Source organism: Lacerta agilis, chromosome 7 (assembly GCF_009819535.1).
Source record: "Lacerta agilis isolate rLacAgi1 chromosome 7, rLacAgi1.pri, whole genome shotgun sequence".
NCBI lineage: Eukaryota > Metazoa > Chordata > Lepidosauria > Squamata > Lacertidae > Lacerta > Lacerta agilis.
The window spans coordinates 26,708,483-26,731,599 of record NC_046318.1 but is presented as its reverse complement, the minus strand read 5'-3'; the positions used below and the strand labels follow the sequence as shown (position 1 = coordinate 26,731,599).

The window sequence follows — 23,117 nt, the reverse complement described above, 5'->3', positions numbered from 1 at the left end:
TCTCTGCTCATCTTGCAAAGGGTCCATTGGGGAGAAGAGGGGGGTCCCTGGGATGAAGGGGAGGGTGCAGGGAGGACCCCCAAGTCAAGGAACAGAGGCTCTTGCCCCCCTCCTCTCTGCAAAGCCCAGGAGGAGGCAAGGTCACAGGAGCTCTGCAACTCTTATCTTCCTTTGGATCCATTCACAGCTTGGCTGTTTGGGAAGGGAGGGTTCTTTGGGGAGGGAAGAAAAGGGCCTGAAAATAAACCCCCTCACACTCAGGAATCAGTCCCATTTATTGATAGAGGTTGTAGGGGGATGGAAATATTGGACATAAAATACACCAAAGAAATAAAAAGGAAAGCCTAACTGTTGGAAGAGGGGAGGGGGCAAATAAAAGAAAACGCTTATTCCTGTGGTGCAGAGTCAAGCCTATGGAACTCCTTGCCCCTGTTTTTCTTTGAAATAAATATTCAAAAACATTTAATCTACTGATGTCTCAATTAATGTAATTTTATTTATTTTTATTTTTGAAATTTACCAGTAGTTGCTGCATTTCCCACCCTCGGCTTATGCGCAAGTCAATAAGTTTTCCCAGTTTTTTGTGGTCAAATTAGGTGCCTCGGCTTATATTTGCGTCGGCTTATACTCGCGTATATACGGTAACTGATGAACATGTGCCAAATATGTTGAAAATATTAAAGAGTTCTTCTTGGTTATTTGGGACCCCTAAGGCAGCCCACAAAATTTGTCATGATTTATTTGATATTCACCCTGGAAACTGAAGTACCCACAAATACATTTTTGTTTTAAATTTTATAATCAGCCACTGTAAAGACCTACGGCACTCCTGGTAATAAGTCATTCAACTGAACAGCATCCCAAACCTAATGGTGACAGCACTGTTTCCAAAAGCTGGCAATTAAATGAGCTATGCACAATCCTAAGGATTTAAAACCAGAAATGGCTGCTATTCCATAGCAAAAGAATATCTAAAATATTCACTTAAAATATTTAAGTGTAAACAATAGTCTCCACTACCAACTCTTCTAAAATAAACTCAGTTTGTCTCCAATTTAGAAGATAAAATGGGTTGTTACAAAGCATCACATTTGTACCCTATCTACGGGCAGGTTGCCTGAGTTTGCACTGAGCTTTATCGAGAGATTACAGGCCTACAGGAACTGTGTACCTTATTTGTATGGCTAGTGTCCCAATAAAGGCCTTAAACCATGAGTAGGCAAACTAAGGCCCAGGGGCCGGATCCGGCCCAATCACCTTTTAAATCTGGTCCACGGGCGGTCCAGGAATCAGCATGTTTTTACCTGAGTAGAATGTGTCCTTTTATTTAAAATGCATCTCTGGGTTGTTTGTGGGGCATAGGAATTCGTTCATTCCCCCCCCAATGGTCTGCCCCCCACCAAGGTCTGAGGGACAGTGGACTGAAAAAGTTTGCAGATAGCCTTAAGCTATCCAAGGGGTATTTGCCTTTTCCAAGAACACTTCCCAAACATTTCAAAATAAAACACTTTTGTAGGCTTTCAGCAAGTGGTGTTCATTAATAGTATATTTCAGAAGCAAAAGGACAACAGAGATAATATTACAAGCCTCTATCATTGCTCTCAAGGTCTCTTCATAGTTCAGTTTCTTAAATGACCTGTAAAAAAAAATCCATTTCACAACATGATGGGATAAATTATAAGGAATTTTTGTACCTACCTGCAGTGCTTGCTTGTGCTCCAAACATAAAAGCGGGCTTTGCTTGTTGTTCAGTTTCTTTCTCTGCTGGTTTTGCTAGGCTGAAACTAAATCCAGATTTTGCTGTGCTGTCATCTTTGGTTTGCTCTGCCTTCGCAAATGGAAACATGGGTTGTGCCTTTGATTCTTCATTTTCTGCTTTCTTTCCAAACACTGATGGATAGGAAGGAGCAACAGTGTCCGGTTTTTCATCTGTCCTTCCCAAAACAAGCTGCGGGGTGGGCACGGATTCTACATTACCAAAAGTAAAGCCACCTTTTGTTGAAGGGTTTTCATCTTTTTTCTCCTCCACTTTCTTAAAGGAGAAGGGAGTGACTGAAGTTTCCTTTTCCTCTGTATTACCAAATTTGAAACCGCTTATTCCAGTTTTACTCTCAGGTGCAGCTGCAAGGGCTGTGGAACCTGTGCCGAACGTAAAGCCTCCTCCAGCAGGCTTGCTAAGTTCCTCTTTCTTCTCTTGCTGTCCAAGGTTAGCTATTCCAAACTGAAATGATGTAGAAGGTGTACTTCTTGCTCCAGAGGGAAGTCCAAAGTTGAAACTACTATTGCTCTTACCATCTTTCACATTGTTCTCCGATTCAGATTCCAAAGGAAAACTTCCCAGTTTGGACCCTTCTGTTTTTGAGAATTTAAAGCCTTCAGATGATCCCAGCTCTGATGTAATACCAAATTTGAATCCTGTTTGCTCTCCAAATTTGAATCTTTCCCCTGCATTTCCCAGTGTCTGAGGCAGCTCTGATGGTGATGACTGAATACCAAATTTGAAGGATGTAGTAGATGGGACTGTAGAAGCAGCAGTAGTTCCAAAACCTGAAAATAACATAGTACACCAAATGTGTTACAAACCCAACATAACCTTTTTTATATAGAGAAATGCTGCAGGGTCAAGTTTTAATTGTTTTGTAAATCAATCATAGCAACATTTTTATGTAAAAAAAAAATTTTTTGTTAGAAAAAATAATCATTCTCACTTCCCAATACTGTGACTTCTCTTCACCACCATAACTGGTGTTATAATAACTCATTCTAGATCACAGATTACTGATGAGTTCACGTTAGGAAATAAGAACCACAGAGTAATTTGGCAAGAGGATAAATGTATTTTCCTCAGTAAATTTGAAGATGGTATCAGCACCATTAACATAAAGTAAATAGAGGTGTATGTAAAATGTTATTGAAAGAATTAAAAATATTCTATTAAGTGTGGGATGTGTCAGTCAACCCCAACATTCCAAGAAGGACCAACTGTCATCTCTGTGTCAGTTTGTTTGGACCGTTGAACAGTTAAGTTGCTGCTGCTGATAGATGCTATGATGGAGTTGTTAAGACTCACTAATATGTAACATATAGTTTATTTTGTAACCTAAGTATGAATCTGACAGTAAACTAGTTTGTTTTATTGTAACACAGATTCATGTGTATTGTTTTTAAGAGGGATAAAAGGGATTCGCAACTAAGACTCTAACTAGTCAGCAAGCCGTTTTGCTGCTGTACAGATCTCAGTAAGGAAACGTTTAACTCTGCAACTAAACTAAACTAAATTATAAACGTTTCTACATTAAAATAATGTAATTATACACAGGGTGTGACTACACACATGACAAGTGTGACTACACATGGTCACATTCTGGGGAGATTTAATGAATTCTATGTGAAGACTAGGATATTCTACAAAAGTATGTTTTTTAAAAGGCCACTTGCCTTTTTAAAAGCAAATTTAGCAAGTTAGCAACTTTCACTGGAATGAAATCAGTCCCCCTGTTTGTAAAGTGCATGCCCTGAATGCTGAGGGATGGGGAAAGGAGAAGGGAGGGAGCCAATGTAGACAGGAGAGGACTATCCCCAAGGAATGCAGGAAAATCTTATTTTGAAAGGGGGGGGGGAGAGAAAACAGCAGCAGCAGCATCGCTACAAATGGGTTAATAAACATGTACACCGCTCTCAGGCTGCCAAGACTTGCTGGCAGCAGAGAGCACCATGCAGGCATGAGCGCACATCACCTGGAATTGGAAGGTTCTGTAAAAGGAAACTTGAGAAGAGCTTGCTTTCATTCAACCTGGGACCTATCCCTGTAAAGTGCTCAACTGCACCAAGCCCAGTTTCTCTCCTCCCTCCCCCTCTGTAAGAGGGGGAAACTGCCACTTAAAGGGATGCAGAGATGGGAAAGTGAAATTACAGGAGGTATGTGCTCCTAATTCAGGAATGGCTGATTTGAGGATTGGAAAAGGCTCTGGAAGATAAATCTTAACTTTACGGATTGTACTTTAATAAAAGAGAATTACATGAAAATGATGTATAGGTGGTTTTAGCATATGTGGTGGGATTGTAAAAAATTATTGGGAAATGATTTATAATGAATTGAAAAAAATGTTTAAAATAACATTTGTAAAGAAACCAGAAGCTATTCTGTTGGGTATTTTAGGACAGGGTGTGAAGAAAGAATTGAGGACACTTATTTATGTATGCGACAACAGCAGCAAGAATTCTAATAGCACAAAACTGGAAGACGGGAGAAATACCATCCGAAGAACAATGGCATGAAAAGTTGATGGAATATGCAGAATTAGCAAAACTGACAGATAAACTGCGTGAAAAAGATAATACAGTGGTGCCCCGCTAGACGAATTTGTCAATGGGGCTGCCTCGCAAGACGGAATTTTTTTTTCGTCTAGCGAAAACTGCGATTTGCATTGGTGCTTTGCTAGACAAAAAAATCGCTAGACGAAAATACTCGCAGAATGAATTATTTTCGTCTAGCGAGGCACCACTGTAGTGACTTTGGAAAAGAATGGGAACCTTTTGTAACATATTTGCAGAAACAATGTAAAAGTATGGACTCTTTGGCAGGGTTTAAATAAACATACATAATGTAATTAGAGAGAACAAGAAAGAAAACAATGTAATGATATATTACTATATATAAGCAGCAAAATGCAACAAGTGGTTTAACAAACCAGAAACGGAAATGGAGGGAAGCCAAGGGGGAGAGGGGGATTTATAAAATGATTGTTTGGTTAAGTTTAATAATGTATGATATATTTATGAAAACCAATAAAAACTGATTTTTAAAAAAGGAATGGCTAAGCTTAGGTCCAGGACAAATGCTACTCTCTAAACCTCTCTACCTAGTCCTTGGGACTTCCCCAGGCAACATAACCCTTTCTGGCCCTGCCTTGAACCCTTGAGTGATTTTGTCAGCTGGACTGCATCCCTGAAATCAGACAATGCCTTTTGGCTGCCTGGAGGAAACAGGGTTGGGGGGGGGGGCAATTAGACCCAAAGGTTCCTTAACTTGATAGGGTGAGGAGACCTCTCAGAGTTTAAAGGATTAGGGGATAAATTGAAGGTGTATCCATTGCAGATGTGATCTATATTCAACTCCTTTGTTTTCAATGAATGTGCACTTAACATAGATTTGAATATGCATCTCTCATCCACATTGAGATGTACTTTTCAGGTACTTTTACCTGATTTAGCCTAGCAGTTTTGGATCCAACAAGTGACAAAACTGCAGAAAACTGCTACTGGGCATGGCTCTCCTTATTTAGAGGTGAAAGCATGAGTCGTGGGTAGAGGGGGAAATTAAAAAGGAGGAGAAAATTATGGAGCAAAGTACGCAAGCATGATTTTTTGAGAGCATTTATGCTCTTTACATACCTTTGAGTTCAGTCTTGCTGCCTGGTTTTGAACTCTCACAAGCGACACACTTTGTGGCATCTGCTTTGTTTTGTACTAAGCATGTTTCACAGTCCCAGCTTCCCTCTGGCTTCTTGAATTTGTCTAAGCCTAGAAATCCTCCAGAAAGAGCAGGTAAAGAGGAAGCACTGCTACTCACCACAGACACTGAACTTCCTAGATAATGAAACATAGCATAAATTAAACCATTAGCATAAAGCTGAAAATACCTATTTGAAACTTGCAAGAGAAACTTAGATATTGATAATAATTGCCCTTAGTCAGAGTAGGAAAACTTGCTATGTTCAAGCAATCTAAACCATCTAAATTAAAATGATATATACTCCTAGAATACAGCAATTTTTTCTGCTCTGTCCTAGCAAGTACTATTTGTGTATTCTTCATCTGAAGCAACAATTAAAATTGCCCATACTTTTAAATTGTTAGCTATTCCAGTTTATGACATTTTCTATGTCTATATTTTTTATGGGAAAATGGGTGAAATTTTCTTCAACATCTTCATAAGAGATCTCAGGTGAAGTTGAAAGGGAAAAATATTTGTAAACCAACTAGAGTATTTTGAAATCACCAGAACCGTAATTTTGACAAGGGAAATAATCTTCTCAAATTCAGTACTATAGTAATTAATACACCAGTGACAACCTCATGAACTTTAACTGTTCAGGGTAACATGCAAAATAGTTTCAGAAAGCTATAAAATTCCATTTATTTCATGAATAACTGGGAGAACATTACTGTTCTCATATTTTCTTTCCCTTCTAAGGACACAATATAAAAATCTGCATTGTTTTACCATCAAAATAAAATCCAGGTAGGAAAGGTAATAAAAGGTAACTGCCTTGTCCTTCAGTTTGGGCTTCTAAGAGATCAGACTTAATCAGAGTGAAATCTAAAGTTCATAAGAGCCTATCTAGTTTGCTACATGAGTACAGAATTTCAGGTTAGGGTGACATCTTAGTCCTAGTGTTGAGTTTATTTCTTGAAGTCACATGGATGAATGAACTATCAGTTATAAAAATTCAGAAAGGATCAGTGAAAAAGAGTATGTGCTCTTTTCAGAACCCCTCCACTTTACTTCCAATGAAAGGCATTACTACATTATATAGTAGCAAAACTTTGATATTGTCCAAAGGTGTCAATAGGCTGAGACACTATTTATAACTGCTGACCACCATGTTAGCTTGGTTATCATACCACATAGTGACAAAAATAAGGGCTGAGAAGAGGGACTTTAACTATAAATAGGTAAAATGGGGTAATATCCAACTAAGTTCTAGTCAGAGTCCACCCAGTAGGTGGAACTGAGCAGTGCACTATTACAAATGTTCTGTTTGTGCAAGTGTTGCAGCTTGCCAAATGGAATAATTACCCCTGCCGTGTTGTCGGGGGGGGGGGGGTCTCCTGACACACCAACCTGAGCCAATTTCATGGACATGAGGCAAAGGGCCCTGTTGTGAAAGCTGAAGTCGTTGTGCAGGGCTTCTGCTGACAGGGTGCATTAGGGGAATCCCACCCCACTGGGACTAGCACTGGATATAACTCAAACACAGGTGGTGACAATTTTAGGCACATCCAAATGGCATGCAATCACACACGCAGGTCCTTTTGGACCCAAAAGGAAGGTGGGGAACTCTCCACTGATGAGTGCAGGGGCCAGGAATGGAACGCATGCATGAAATGTTAGTCGTCTGTACTTCCCAGTATGTTCTTGCATATTAAAACTCCAATAAATATTCAGTGGTGCCCTCTATTGTTTTATTTTCACCATAGGGTTCTTCACACAGCACAATGCCTGTTTCCTCAAAACTATGTTCCATGCCGTAATAAAGATGTTTAGGATTATAGCTGGATATGCCCCACCCCAATCAATGACCAAATACGGCAAACTCACCTGGTTTGTCCGACTGACAGGCAACACATTTGCTATCCTCTGCCTTATTTGACACTAAGCACACAGAACATTCCCAAGCATCTTTTGGCTTCTTGAATTTGTCTCCAAATCCAACTGTAAGATCAGTGGAACCAGAAGAGGAAGTCACTGTTGTTACATTGTCTGTGACTGCAGGAAACACAAAGGCTGGTTTTACTCCTGTCCCAGGTTTTGGTGTCTCACATGCCACACATTTTGTAGCCTCTGGTTTGTTCTGGACCAAGCAAGTATCACAGTCCCAAGTTCCAGCTGCTGCCTTAAACTTGTCTCCAAAGCCCTGCGTCCCCCTTGTAGAATGAGCTGCTTTCAAGGCTGAGTTAAACTGAGTACCAGTCTGCTTAGTACCATCTGACACCGGCACTTTAGCAGCTTGGCAGGCTACACATTTGTTATCTGCCAGCTTGTTTTGCACAAGACATGTATCACACTGCCAATGGGCTGACCCTTGTTTCAAAGCATCTCCAAGTCCTGAAACAGTTCCGGAGAAAGTACTTATTGCAGGCCTTGTATAAACTACTGTGCTTGGTGTAACAGGTGGCGCGGCTGCTGATGAGTATGTGGTTGAAGAAGCAAAACCTAAGAAAGAGAAAAGGAAATAGTCTGAGTTCCTAACAAATACTATAATTTTACAGGAAACCAAGCAAACGATTTTAAAACAGAAGATTCATTGATGAACCATACTGCACATATGGTTATTCAGGCGCAGAAATAGCTGGGTAAGAAGAATGGCTATCATAATATGGTAAAAATCACTGCACATAACACGAAACCCTTACACAAATATGTATACATATTGTTGGCACTTGCAGTCTCTTTTCCAACCAAACTGTTGAACAAAACAGAAATTTATACAGAAAACTGAGTTTGAAACCTTTGTAATTAATACCAAACCAATGAAAGGTCCACATTCTAAAATTTATGTTATCCAGATTTATCTTGAGAGTCTAGCAATGAGAAATGTAGGTAACAACAGAAATTGATTTGAAAATCCCTATTCCTAAAGAAAGCTGGCAATATATTTGAAAGTTGTAGACAATACTCTCTCTCAACGTGGCTATGCTTTCCCCCCCAAAAAAGTTGGCATTGTTGGTATTATATCAGACTGGATTAAGAAAGTATATAAAGGGCCAGATTTAACTGCCTGATCCTGCTAGCAGAAGCCCATACAACTACTTCCATCAATGCAATGAGGCTTTCCGCCTCCTCTCCCCCTCCCGCCCAATTGGCTCTGAGAACCCGCCCCCTCAAACAGAGGGAGGAGGGGGGAAATCATCCCTTTGGGCAAGCAGAAATGCTGGCACTGATAGAACGCTTATTACAGTGCAACACCCCTGTTTTCTTTAAAGTGCCATATAAATCATAGAATCATAGAACTGTAGAGTTGGAAGCGACCCTGAGGGTTATCTAGTCCAACTCCCTGCAATATCAAGACTCAAAACCAAGGCCCTGAGATTAAGGGTCTCATTGTCAGTTATCATTTAACACAAGGGTAGGCAAACTAAGGCCCAGGGGCCGGATGCGGCCCAATCACCTTCTCAATCCAGCCTGCGGACGGTCCAGGAATCAGCGTGTTTTTACATGAGTAGAATGCACCCTTTTATTTAAAATGCACCTCTGGGTTATTTGTGGGGCATAGGAATTCATTCATTTCCCCCAAAAAATATAGTTCGGTCCACCACATGGTCTGAGGGACGGTGGACCTGCCCACGGCTGAAAAAGGTTGTTGACCCCTGATTTAACACTATATGAAACCTCATCAACTGACTCACCAGGACTCTTTAAAATATCCAGCACGCTTCCTTCTTTCAGGATTTTTGCAGGCTTAAAGGGACCATCATACTCAAGATCTCTCTTACTGCTGATGCTATTGACCGCTGCAGCTGTGAAGAAAATAATAGTTTTACAAGGTTCATGGCTCAGACCCTGTTGTGTGTACTTATGAGGATCCACAACACACACACAGAACCCATCTTAAAAATTTCCATGAGGTAGCTTACTGGATGAAGCACAAACTACTTGCAGTCCATAGAAGCTAAATGATACATTTCATTGGAAGTCAGACACATATGCTTGGATAAGGTTCTATTTAAACAGGATTGTACTCAGAATGGAGGCCGGGAATACATTTACTTCTGATGTCACACAGAATGGAAAGTTTTAAAAGCCTAACCAAAATTCAATCTTAATTCCCCGCCTGGAGAAAATGTTTGCATTAAATGCCAACTTAATTACCTGCATTACTCTGAGGGAATACTGGGGTATCCTTGGGTCCTGAAGGATCAGATGTTTTTGCAACAGGAACACTAAATTTGAATGCACCAGCCTGGCAGGAGATAAAATTTAAAAGTCAAAAGAAAACAACAGCCTAGTTTACACAGGCTCATAAATGTGAACTGCAGATTTCTGGTTCCTAACACTGAATTTCCAAGGTGAGTATTAAACATATTTTTATCTCTAGCATTCCTGTCTTTCTTCTGTCACAAGTTTTACTTATGCATCTTTTACTTACAGACACTGATGGTAGCACTTCTGCTTCTGTCGATTTTACAATTGGAGATGAAAATCTGTACACAGGACTGCTAGCATTACTGGCTGGTTGCACCTAATTATTTAAAAGAATTGCATTTTAATAGCTTGAATGAAGTGAATTACAAGTCACTGGTTAATAATGCAAAAACAAATGTGATCAAATTAGGAAGGTGACTTTTGGCATGGATTCAAAGCAACCCATTCTGTTTCTCAAACAGCAGCTGTCCTTTTCTTTGCCTATACAGCATATGACAAGATGTTTAGAAAGAAGACTGAGGAGAGTTTCAAAAGCAGTTTGTATTAAGACACAACAATTGTGCTAATGTTTATAGCAGTAGGGCCACATCCATAGCATACCCTGAAAGCACTCTTTCTTACACTAATGGTCATGGCTTCCCCCAATAAATCCTGGGAACTGTAGTTTGCAAAAATTGTCGAGAACTGGTAGGAAACCCTTAACAGACAACAGTTTCTGGGATTATTTGGGGGAGATGGCTGTTGTTGACAATACCCATTCTGTTTCTGAGCTCCTAACTTCTTAGCTCCTGTAACTGCCAAAGGGGAAAAACCTACAAAGAGAACTGCAGCCTATATCTCCATAAAGCTTGCTGAGTAAACTTTTGACAAACGGTTGCACTGAACAAGGCCACCCCCATAAAGAGCTCGCTATGGAGAAGCTCAGAGTAGCTGAAACTAGCATAAAAATAATCCAGTGTTGTTGTTTTTAAAGAAAAAGCATTTGCCTTTGTATCACCAATATGGCAACCATGCGACTATCAACAATCATTTATCATGAACCGTTACCGCAGGGGCACTACAAAGCCCAAAGCACGAATTGCCCTGAGACAATTTTTTTACAGATCGCACGCCAGTGAAGGGCTGGGACCAGAGACAAAAGTGGGTGAAGCAACCAATGCAACTCTTACATCCCAGCCATGCACCCTCTCTCCATCCAGGCAAGCAAGAGGCATTCTCACAGTTCAAGGATACATTCCAGACAGACAGACGCACTCAGGGTGGGCAAAGAAGGGGCCAGTGAAGGGTGGGGCTGTCCTTTAAAAGATTCTCAAATGGCACATGGCTGAAAATTAAAGTCAGGTGAATAGACAAAGAGTTTGGTCAATCTACAGGAGAGAACAGGTAGAGTATGCAAGCAAAACCTAGATTCATGCACAAATTACCTTTTTAGTCACTGATTGCACAGAACTGACAGGCGAAGATGAGACAGTAGTACTGCTAGCAAGCAGGCCAAAGCTGAAGTTTGGCAAAGATGACGTACTGATGGGCAAAGATATTTCTGGTAGCACTGGCATATCCATTTCCTAGAATAGAACAATGATGCAATTATTTTCCAAGTTCCACTGAAACCTACATTTTAGTTCTACTCAGCCTATTTCAGCAGGAAAAAATGAAAGCAACCCAACAAGTAATGAAACTGTTGTTGACCTTATCAATGAAATCCTAAAGAATTAAAAAAAAAACCCCACAGACCAAAAAGTACCTACAGGGTAAATAAAAGCACCACAATAAATGATATTTAGGGTGATACAAGATTTGACTGTTTTATAGCTCATGTGCCCTCCTATATCTGCCACAGAAACAGAGCCTTCCTCAGTAATAGCTAAGCAATATACCATGAATTGTACCTATGTATCAAAACATGGGAAACCCAGCCTGATGGGTGGAGTATAATTATTATCTATCTATATATATAAATGTTCCCATTGCATGTGCACGTGACACCACCTTGCTCCGTAGCCTAACCACTGGACCAAATCTCATCAAATTAGGACAAAGCGTAACTTGACCATCAAGGAAGGATCTGGCGTAATAAAAATTAAAACAAACCACACCTGTCATGCCTAAAATAAAGGATAAAGGGGGAAAAGTGGCGCACCTATTATACCTCACCAGCAAAAGGAATGAAGACTCCAACAGCATCCAATAGAAAGGCAGATTGCCTGTTGATGTCATCAGACCTGCACCCCCAGTGCCCTCACTTAAAATGGCCGCTGCACACTCACAGGCATTTTAAAATTATCCAAGTGCCCTCACCTAAAATGGCCGCCGCAGCTTCGCATGTTCCACACACATTTTATAACTGCCATCTGTAAGCACCCAAGGACTTTCTGACACAAACTGCTTAGTGGAAATGTGGAATAAAAACGTAGTAGGAGGCAAGGCAGTTGTGGAAGAGAGGGAGGAGGAAAAAAATGCAGGAGCGAAATAAGCCCAAGGCTGCCTGAGAGGTCGCAGTGAATAAGACCGTCTCTGAGGGGATTTTGTCACTGGGATGCGTAATTTTGGGACTGGGGTGGGGGGAGAATGCTCTTTTTAATGGCGTAGAGCATGGGGCCAGTTAATTGTGAGGAGGGGGGTCTTTGTGGGGGTGTGTGTGTGCTTTTTTACAGTAAAAAGACCACAGCAAGGCCCGCAGTAGGCCTCCATAAGGTGTCCAGTGCCCTCACCTAAAATGGCCGCCGCAGCTTCACATGTTCCACACACACAGTCCCAAGTGATCAATACCACCGACCAATGTGTTCTTTTATGTAAAATGCATCTCTGGGTTATTTGTGGGGCACAGGAATTCGTTCATTCACATGGTCTGAGGGACAGTGGACCGGCCCACGGCTGAAAAAGGTTGCTGACCCCTGCTCTAAAGGGACAGGGAAGAACGAAAACAGGAGCTTCCAGAATACTCTCAGGGTCAGAATTTTAAAAAGCAAAAAACCCCACAGCAACGCGTGGCCGGGCCAGCTAGTTATTTATAAAAACCTAGTGAGCTATAACTTTCTGCTGTTGTAACTTGGTGCTGATTAGCGCTATACACGGCGACTCCCAGCCACCTTGCAGAGCGCTCCTATATCATTAGAATACTTTCCCCTCCTCTTCCATTCCTAAATTGGAGTATGAACCCTGCATATAAATCCTATACTCTGCTACAAAGCAGAGCATAGGCTTGGGAAGCTGTCTAAATCTAATGGACAGTATTCTACTAGTGAGTCCTGTCAGCGCAAGAATTCCCACTTGGGCAATAGGACTTTCACCCCTCCTCAACCTCCACAAATCTGCTCCAGAAGGTTGGGAGAAGTTGTGAAATAGCTTTAGGGGTGCACAGGAGGAAGGTGTTCCATTGCACATAGAAAAATCCTTGGGCTGCTTAAGATTTGCCCTATGTTGGATTCCATCCAATGACTAAAATACTAAGTTTGTCCATTTAATCAGGCTGTGAATAAACAGCTTTGAAGCTCCAAACTACTCCATAAACTAGTACTTCAATGTCATTCATGCATACACATTGTTTTCTCTCTCTCTCTCTCTCTCTCTCTCTCACACACACACACACACACACACACACAGTGTAGTTGAACAAATATTCTTACCTCCTCTTGTGCAGGTTTTGATACATAGTGGACACCTCTTTCCCTTCTCATTTTTCCGCCACCAACTCCTACTGAAGGAGGTAGCCCATTGGTTGCAGAGGTACTGAACCTGGGGTTTGTGACGCTGCTGACAGAGAATCAAATATATGTTATATAGCTTTTAAGTGGCAAAAGTTAGCAAGAGGGGAAAACGAAAGCAAAAAACTGGGGGGGGGGGATTACAGCTGACTTGATGAGCTGAGCTTAAAGGACCAGGGAAGAAGAAAGCAGATGCGATCTTAGCAACTAGCACATTCACATTAAGCCATGGTTTGGCATAGCATTAAATGAACTTCTGTTTCCTAAGTAAAAACAACAAAGAGTCTTGTGGCACTTGAAACACTGAATGCACTTCTTGCATTTCCTTTTTCTCTGACCTCACAGCCTTCAAATCCATGCCCTAGTGTGTATATGGACTTGTAGAATTGTATTGCGAATGAAGTCGATTCTAATCCATGCCATACTAGCATTGTAGTCTTTAAGGTGCCACAAGACTCTTTACTGTTTTTGCAACACAAAACTAACACAGCTACCTCTCTGGAAACTTTTTATATAAACATATATCTGTTATTATTATGCCTATTATTTAATTTTCTGCTTTGCATAAGGGACAAATGAACAGGGTACCAATGAAAAACCCATAAGAGCAATTATAATATGTCTTTTAGATTTAGGATATACATCACATACCTTTCTGGTGATTCTATCTTCTGGTCTGCTGCCAGATTTCTCTCTTGTACTCCCTGTAAAGGGGGAAAATACTTTAGGTTTTAATTCTTTTTTTCTGATTCGCTATTCCTTAAAAAAAAAGAGAGAGACTAAACGTTGGAGGATGTAACAGGAAGCCACTGATCCTTGTTTACGCAAATGCCTTTCTCATGTACACTTAAGCTTTATATGGCTTTTTGCAGAAGTACTCCTTTACTGCCCCCTGCTGCCTGAAGTTATCCAAATAAATCTCTTCCACCACAAGCTGTATTTCTTGTGAGCAAGGTTCATGTGACAATGCCTGTGTATAGCAATTACCTACTCCACAAAACTTTCTGCAGGATCACAGAGATAGGGCTAGATCAGGGGTCGGCAACCTAAGGCCCATGGATCCCCACAGCCTGCTCGGCCCCCGTGTGCTGTGCTAAACTGGCACAGAGCAGAGCGGGGACCATCTTCCGCACCACTGACCGGCTTCCCATTGGCTGCAGGAAGCTCCCGCAGCCAATGGGAAGCTGCACACACCTGCTCTGTGCCGGAAATAGCGTTTGCGCATGTGTGTGTGCGCACTCCGGCCCACCACGGCATCTGCGGGGCCGTGGACTGGCCCAAGCCACAAAAACTTTGCCGACTCCTGGGCTAGATCCAATAGCGGCTCTGCAGTAGTGGAAGCGATTCTGCAAGGTAGGACACCTGATTTCCACTAATTCCCTCCTACCCAGTGCAACCCTGTTTTCCCCAAATTTCTAGTCAGGGCTGGGAGAGCCTCCAGAACTGTATGGGTAATGGTGCAATGGGCTGCAATTGGTAAGGGGGGCTGGCATGTTCCCCTGCCTTTAACAAGCAGAAGAGCTTCCACTAGCGCAAAGCTGCCATTAGATACATCCCTCAGTAAATAAGCGACTTCATTTATTTTCTGTAGGAAAATTAAGTCCCTATGATTCAATATTGTAGAATGAACTTAATTTCTCAAATACATTCTGAGATACAAAATACAGAAAACGTGAAAAGAATTTCCCTTTCAAAAACTTCTGCCAACTTAAAAGCAAGCTAATGTGGTTTTTTCCACTTGAAATATTTGCACATCATCTTTAGTAAATCTTACCCATTTCATACTCCATGAACTTCTCAACAATTATGGGGTCTTTTGTTATAGGTTTCTTCCTCCTCACTCCTTTTCATTTTTTACAAAAAATACATTTAACCCTAATCCTATCAGGAGTCCAATCTACCTCACTGAAATAAATGGAAAGGTAAAGCTGCAAAATGCCTAAGCCTTTTCTGTTCTCAGCAAGTTCTCAAAATAACCCTGCATTTTCTCTGCATCATTAATTTCATTTTTTGTAGTTATACCACTTAAAAAGCACTGGCTTATACGTTTTGTTTCCATAAAATAATTCTGAACATCTCTGTGTATACCCCCAAAAAACAAACCATATTACTAAGCACTGTTCAACCCCAGATGTAAATTTTATCCTGGAGGTTAATTCTGCTCCATTAATTCTACAAATTGAGTTTATCTTGATGCAGAAGTCTGCTTGCATAGTGCAAAGCTGCAACACTGGATTCTAGTTTGAAAGTAAAGTAAAGTAAAGTAAAGTAAATACTTTAGTGGATCCCTTTAAAGTGGATCCCTTTAAAGTACGGTAAAGTAAAGTAAAGTAAAGTAAAAACAACAACAGGAGGAGGAGGCTACTGGGGTTCTTTGGACTACTGTGATTATTTAGTTTTGAGCTTAGTATTTCACCTATTCATCTCTCCCACTTTCTCCTCCTCTGGGGCTTCCTGGTAGCCCAATGAGGAATTTCAAGATAGTAGCTTCTGTGTTAGACTGTGTATTTAAATGAGATACCAATAAAATGTGTTGTCCCCCCCCCCCCCCCGCATGTTGAACTAGATTAATTGTGAAAGGTCAATTATTAACTTTTTATCCAGCTATGACTTTAAAGGGATCCACTGGAATCCCAATTATCAGACCGATACTGTCAAAAAGAAGTGTGTGTGAGCGTTAAACTGTAAAGCAGCCACTGGGGTGCCCAATCAGATCAGGGTGTGATGGTATTGGGGAAGAGGGAGCTTGTGGTTAAAGATGGTGCACAGTCAGCGGCTTTGAAGTATGCATACCTTATGGTTCATCTCTATTCTCTGTCGAATTTTGCCTGATTCAGTGGCAGATGGTAGAGATGGTTTAAAATATTGTGAACGACTCATTGACAGTGGAACGGTCTTCGGTGTCACAAGCTTCTGGACTGGAGGATACTGGGATTCAGCCTTTAAATGAAACAGTGTTGAATTAATCAAAACCAATCTGAATAAAGCTGGATAATGCTATGTATGTATGTACGCGCGTGCACACACACACACCTATATCTGTATATGTAAGGTGGTTATGCACATGTTTCAATGGTCTTGAACAAATACAAATGTATCCCTTATTACCAAATTTTATTTAAAAACAAATTGTGGTTACCTAAGACTCATGGAATGTTCCCATTTAGTCTGGGAGCTGCTAGGAAATTTCCGCAAACCTTGGCATCAAGAGGTTAACTGTCGGACCTGAACTGAAATGTCTGGCAAGGAAATTAAAGAGTTCCAGAATTTTATTTTGCAGAGATAAGCTACATGCATGGCTTTTTTGTGACAGTACTCACTAATAAAGTGTCGGTGCCCTCTTTTCTTTTTTGCTGTAATGCCAGCCATGTTGTGCTGACACTCATGGCACTGTTATCAATATATGAGTACCAGCTCCTCTATTTTTTATTTTATTTTTACCAAGTAAAGCCCTGCCTTTGTGTATCCCTTTCACCCTAAAACTGTGGGAAAGGAAGTCTTCAAAGTCACACTGGTGAAACGGATCAGTACCTGAATTCCTGTTTTACAAAGTGTCTACTTCTATGCCTGGGAGCAGATGGTGTCTCAGGTCTCCCACCACGGAACAGATACAGCTTTTAATACAGTGAATGTATTTTTACTGTAGGAAAAGAGAATACTGCACTTCCTGTGTTAAGTTTCTAATCTACATGAATAGTTTCCTCCCCACCCTGGAGAAGTGTTTCTTACTGCTAGAGGGAGTTGCGGGGGTAGTCTCAGGCTGTAAGGCAGGGTTTCTCAAACTTGGGCCCCCACTGGGGATGATGGGAACTGTTTTCCAACAACAGATGGGGACCCACATTTGAAAAACACTGGCATTAAAAATAAGTTAGTCAGTCCTAATTGGGCGTGAGGATACCCATGTTTGATCTTGCCTCCTTGTTGTCAATGGCTGCCATCCCTTTATTATCCAGGAGAGTTCAAGCATCTCTTGAGTTATTCCCTGCTTGCTGTGTCTGACTGGAGAAGCTCTCTTCTACACAGGATGGCAGTTAAACGTCTGATTTGCTTGGCCCTGTCTGTTGGAGTGAGTGGGCGGAGCTATCTTTTCAAAGGTACCTAAGTTCCTTTTCTACAGTGGATGGATGTCATCACAAGTTCAACACTCTGTTTTCAAATGTACTGGTTTTAGACAACATTTTAAGAATGTTTTAAAAATCCTGGTATTCTACTAATCTCTCTTCTGCACATTTTGATTGGTGCAAGGAGTGGCTCATGTGCACCAATTAGGTTAGGTCTAAAGGGGAATTCTGATATCAGGTGCTGACGAACTAACATCATCATGGTCAACTCTTGCATTTCTGTGGACTTTCCACATGAAATAGAGCCTAACTGTGCAGGTGTGAGAGGGAGTTGTCCCTTTTCATAGATATTGAAGTGCCTTGGACCCAGCAGTGTTCTACTAATGAAAGGGGGAAATTTCCTCCAATGCCACTTTCCCCTCTGCTATTGTCAGCAGCATTTCCAACACGGTTTTGCAAGGTCCCCCCCCCAACCCTCCAGAGAAGCTGATAGCTCAGGGGGAAGGAAAATCCAGGACCCTTTTGTGATTTTTCTAGCACATCTCATCACCATTATATTTATAAACCAAGGCTGTGATTCTTAAAGGGTGTGGCACACCATACTGGTGGGGCAGGAGAGGGTGGCAAATGTGGAGGGAATATTCAAAGAAACACTTAAACATTTCAGTGTAGTAAGTACAGGATAGTATCAAAATGTTTTGTTTTTTTTTACTTTGCAGAATATGGATAGATTTCTTTTCAAGATGAGAGCGAGAGCATCAAGTGATACTGAGGACAATCCTTGTTGTGTTTTCCAATGTATTTCTTATATTTAAAAATCAGTATGGCTTGAGCAAATTTTTATTCTGAAAGTGTAGCCCAGTGAAATTTTTTTTGAGAACCATTGAACTAAACAAATGACTACTACTATTAATCCAACACTGTAGGTGTTGTATTCAGAAAATGGCAAAACGAGTCCAATTTTTTTGCTCCCTTCTCTGCCCTATACAATAAAACTGGTTTGCATCAAAATATTATTTATTCAGAAATAGTGACAAAAAAAATAGAATTTGGAAAGGCTATTTTGATGGAAGTAGGCCCTGAAAGTAATGTGCAACTTCCTAATGATGTTCACCATAAAAACTCAGTATCACTGTTTGAAGAGTTCAAGGCATTAAAAATAAGTTATAATTATCTGATTAGTGTAGATAAATTCCAGATTGAAGACACAGGTCTTTAGAATACCAACCAACTGTACAGACATCTGTAACTGTTTTACTCAAGAAATTAAGTGGACTGTTGACAGCCCACTCACTTCGGTGGCAAATCACCAGCAAACCTTTCTTGGCCAAGAATTACTGCTGCCAACCATTTACTACAGTATGAATAGACAATTCCTCTTTTTTCCACTTAATGACAGCTGGGTACAGAGTTTTCTTTCTGACATCTCTAGTTTTTGTTGCCTGTTAGCTAGTGTTCCATGTTTCTGCACAAGTGTGAATCAACAACCTGCAAATTTAAGCTGAAATAGTGCTTGCTTATACCTGACCAATCCTGCAAATAATTTTTTTAACTGACTTCATTAGGTTCTACCCACTATTCACAAAGGGATACCATTTCCTAAAGTCTGTTACACTTAGAGTAGGGCCTCCAAAATGGTATTTCCCCCACAATGATATCTTCAACAACTCTAATTGAGGACAGACGATCTAGCAAACCATGTGAAACTTTTGCCATATTCCGCTATCTTTAACCTTACATATGGCACCTCTAGCATGTAAACATAAGCCTCTTGTTTTCTCGTTCCACATTTTAGTCTGGATGACAAAAACAGATCTGATAGGTATATTAAAGACAGAAGATACAGATGCAGTGCAAGTTATGAATTTATTCATCGACTACAACAGTGGTTTTATAAAAGCTTAATTTAGCGTTCCACTAACATTTGCTCTAGGTTCCAAATTTCAAAACCAAGTAAATGGATTTTTTAAAAAACATAAGTAGGCAAATACCAGCAGCTATCTATACTAGAATCCATAGGCAATTTCATGTCTGCTGCATATCAAACATAAAACATAAAACAGTTCTACGCCACTTAGACGCAAATAAGACATGGAAGTTAACTTACCCTTTTCCTTGGTGAATGGATGTCAGTGATATTCAGCATACTTCTTTCCGCAGGCTGGAAAACAAAACACCCAAATTAACAAGCGTGATTAGAACAACAACAACTCCATGCATTAAAAAAGTTTGAAGACTAACTTACAGATGAAAATGAAGAAGAAGATGGGATTCTTTTAGCATCCTGTTGGAAAAAACAACAACACTGAAGTAAGTTAAACTATATGTAATCAAAGCAAGAGTTTGCCTAATGCAATACAGGATTAGAAAGCTTCATGTTATGTACTGAATAAATAACATTTCAAAGAGAGAAATTTACCGCTATTGGGCTTGACATCTTCTCCAGAGACTGCAGGATGCGCCGTGCAGTGGAACTTGTCACTCCGTAAGATTGTGCATTCACTTGCTTGGCTTTCATCTGCCTTCTTACTGGTGTCTAAAAAACATTACATTGTGTGATTTGAAGCTTTAGGTCTATGCTATTACAGTCAGTTATCATGTTGATCTCCAAAAGTCTAGAAGGGATTTGGAGAGAAAGGACTCAAATATGCTCAACGTGGCCCAGGTAGCCTAATGAGAGTATTTTCTGTAGACTTCATACATATTAATATCCATCATGTGTGCATTATCAATGAACATGCACTTCAGGTGTTTCAGAGGGAATGGATGACAGGTCCCTGCCCGTAAAGAGTTTACATCTTAAATTATAGTTGTTATGCCCCCCACACTGCAAACTCAAGTTTCACCACAACATATTCTTGCAATGCTTTATTGTCACATCCAAATTCAGCAACTAACCTGTTTAGACATTTGCAAGTCATGCTAAGCCACATTTTACCACAGCTCTGGTTCATGTGTAACACTAAACCCTGTTTAAGAATGAGCAAAGTTTCATGCTCACAAACTCCATCCTTCCCTCTTCTCCTCCTGCTTGGCTAAAAGGAAGGTCGTTGCTAGAGTTTATGTTTTGTTGTGCAAAATCATTTCACATACGATGAAAACATGTGGCTTAAAAGAAACTTTAATTAGGTACAGGGACGGAGCAAGGGGGCAGGGGGGTGGTCCGCCCCGGGTACCGCCCTGGGGAGGGTGACACTCTGGGGGCAGGCCCCACCTCCGCGATTGACAGCGCTGCAACTTTTAAAAGGCTGCAATGTGTGAACAGCAGCACAGCTGCTGCTGTTTGCCCGCTGCAGCCTTAACAGCGCTGCCGTTCGCCCGCTGCAGCCTTAAAACGCGGCGTGGCGTGGCCCAGTGCCGGTCAGAAGGGGGGCCGGCAGATCGCGCCCGCCATCTTGGGTGGACTGCGCACGTCTACCCAAGATGGCAGGCGCGATCGGCCGGCACCCCTTCCAACCGGCGCCGCGCCGCAGCCTTAAAACGCGGCGCGGTGCCGGTCGGAAGGGTTGCCGGCCGATCGCGCCTGCTATCTTGGGTGGACTGCGCATGTCCACACATGCGCAGTCCACCCAGGAGGCTGCGCACGCGTCGTGACATCACGACGCGCGTGCGGGGAGGGGTGCCTTGATGTTTGCCGCCCCGGGCGGCAGGTTGGCTCGCTCCACCCCTGATTAGGTACACAAGGCAGCTTCGAAGACCATGGTTTAACAATGACTTGTTTAGAAACTGAATAGTTATTTTAAGCCATGATCCCTTCCAAAACGACATTCCCGCCTTTTCTCTTTTACTGTACCCAGAGCTGCCCGCAAGAGCATTCTGTAGTGAGGCTGGTGATAAGCTGAACTGGCAAGGAGATTGTCTTGCCCACCAGGTGTACCCTCTAAAGGGTGACTTCCCACCAGTGGAAAGGTGGGCAGTGACAGCACACAGTTTCTGGCTTGACAGTTCCCCACTCCTCTCCCCCAGCACGGCCACAAGGAGACAGCATTCATTTCTGTTTTTTAAGTAGCCATAATTTAACGTTACATATGAACCAAAACAGGATGAGATTCGTTTGTATTCCAGAGCCGCATCACTAAAGTTACTGTTACCAAAACAATGAAATACTTGTATGCATATACTATGGAAAGTACAATGTGAAAAATTATATCAGAATTATTAATATAAGTAGCTTCTTCTTTCACATCCTCCACAGATCGCCAGCATTTCTGTTACCTGATAAGGAGTAATCCGTGCTTTAGACTGCCTTGCTGCTGCAGCTGCACCACCATACATGGTTTTTCCAGGATAAAATGGAGAATTCCCAAGCTGGCTTGTCTTAAAAGCTGATGCATTACCAAGCGACTGCAAACACATATTGATATCTAATTAGCAAAATGGATACAGAAGTAACATAGTTAAAGCAAACGTTGTGCAGTACTTACAGGGGAAAGAGCTCCAAAAGCAGACAGATTAAAGCCGGGCTTTTTAGAGCTGGTGGCTGAATGCTGAGAAAGGGAGACAAGTCTTTCACTCTCCGAGGACCAAAGAGGTGGTACTGAAGCAACTTTTGAAACTGTTATATCTAAAAAGACAACATGTGTACACAACTGCATCAATGCCTTATTTATATTATAAAATAGTGATCATCAATATTAAAGTTTTGTCCCCCTACATTTCCCATTTTGCAGCATCACTTGAATGGAGTCCAGAAATTCTTTGAAAGAAAATACATTACTTTTCTTTATCTAGTTCATGGATAGAAGGGAGGGATGGAGGGAAAGAAGTGAGGAATGGAGTGAAAGGAGGAAGAAACTGAGATCTATGGAGGTTTTCTCCCCTTTTCCTTTCCCAAAAGGAAAACATATATAATTTAACAAATGGGAATTCATGATACATAGGTCTTAACAGGTCTGATCAAGTAGGTTTTCCACAGACACCCTGGCAAAAACAACAACACTGGCTCTTAATGGTGAATACCATTCCAATGGGATTTAAAAAGTGCCTAATTTCTTTCTCCAAGACTAGTTTGCGATGGCTGACTCCTGTTGTTACTGTGTCCTTTTAAAAATATACTATTATGTTTTATTAGTTGCTACTCTCATCTGTTCCTATTCTTAATTGTATTTCATATTGTTTGCAAACTGCTTTGGGGGTTCTTTGGGTGAAAAATAGCATAGATTTATTAACACACCTATTTGGCTCTCTGCATTGAAGGACTGTGGGATAACTTCCTTCCCTCATACTCTGTTGCCTCTCCCCACTCCCCCAAAATAAAATTGCATTAATAACATCAGAGTCTTAAAATGCAAAGTTAATATCTGCCATTTGTGCACCATCTCTTCTAAAGTGATGTCAGTATAACAAAACCTAGTCACGTTATGGAATAATCATACAAAAAGATCCTAATGGTTCTGGTGAACTTTGCTACCTTTATCAGATGCCCTTGAAGAAAAGCCACTTGTAGTTGAGATGTTGTCATCATCATGCTGAGAGGTAGAATCTTTTATTTCTTTTCCAAGTGAAAGTCCAGAATTACTAATTGGAAATGCAGATGATGTGGAGGGTTGACAAAGTGGAGGTGGGGAATCCAAGATGTTGAAATTAAGATGACTCCGGTGGAGAGAGGGTCTTGTTAAAATATCTGTGAAGTTTATACCAGATCTACTTGTTGAGGGCTCTAAAGAGGAACAAAGCAGCACAATTAGAATTATCTTTAGTTGC

At 41.1% G+C, this 23,117-nt stretch overlaps 1 protein-coding gene across 4 annotated transcripts in view; it reads right to left on the bottom strand.

Moving 5' to 3' along the window:
• NUP153 (nucleoporin 153) overlaps positions 1 to 23,117 on the bottom strand; it is a 45,748-nt gene that overhangs the window by 8,503 nt on the left and 14,128 nt on the right. For 2 of the 4 annotated variants that reach the window (XM_033154604.1, XM_033154605.1), the window contains exons 3-18: positions 22,825 to 23,073; positions 21,839 to 21,978; positions 21,630 to 21,758; positions 19,834 to 19,950; positions 19,660 to 19,698; positions 19,522 to 19,575; positions 16,147 to 16,293; positions 14,005 to 14,057; positions 13,276 to 13,402; positions 11,074 to 11,214; positions 9,873 to 9,965; positions 9,596 to 9,686; positions 9,133 to 9,237; positions 7,325 to 7,939; positions 5,395 to 5,589; positions 1,699 to 2,547 (exon numbers count right to left, since the gene is read on the bottom strand). In XM_033154604.1, coding sequence (XP_033010495.1) covers positions 1,699 to 2,547; positions 5,395 to 5,589; positions 7,325 to 7,939; positions 9,133 to 9,237; positions 9,596 to 9,686; positions 9,873 to 9,965; positions 11,074 to 11,214; positions 13,276 to 13,402; positions 14,005 to 14,057; positions 16,147 to 16,293; positions 19,522 to 19,575; positions 19,660 to 19,698; positions 19,834 to 19,950; positions 21,630 to 21,758; positions 21,839 to 21,978; positions 22,825 to 23,073 — 3,144 coding nt within the window. Of the gene's footprint in view, positions 1 to 1,698; positions 2,548 to 5,394; positions 5,590 to 7,324; positions 7,940 to 9,132; positions 9,238 to 9,595; positions 9,687 to 9,872; positions 9,966 to 11,073; positions 11,215 to 13,275; positions 13,403 to 14,004; positions 14,058 to 16,146; positions 16,294 to 19,521; positions 19,576 to 19,659; positions 19,699 to 19,833; positions 19,951 to 21,629; positions 21,779 to 21,838; positions 21,979 to 22,824; positions 23,074 to 23,117 lie in introns of all 4 variants that reach the window. The other 2 variants (XM_033154606.1, XM_033154607.1) reach the window with 2 other exon arrangements.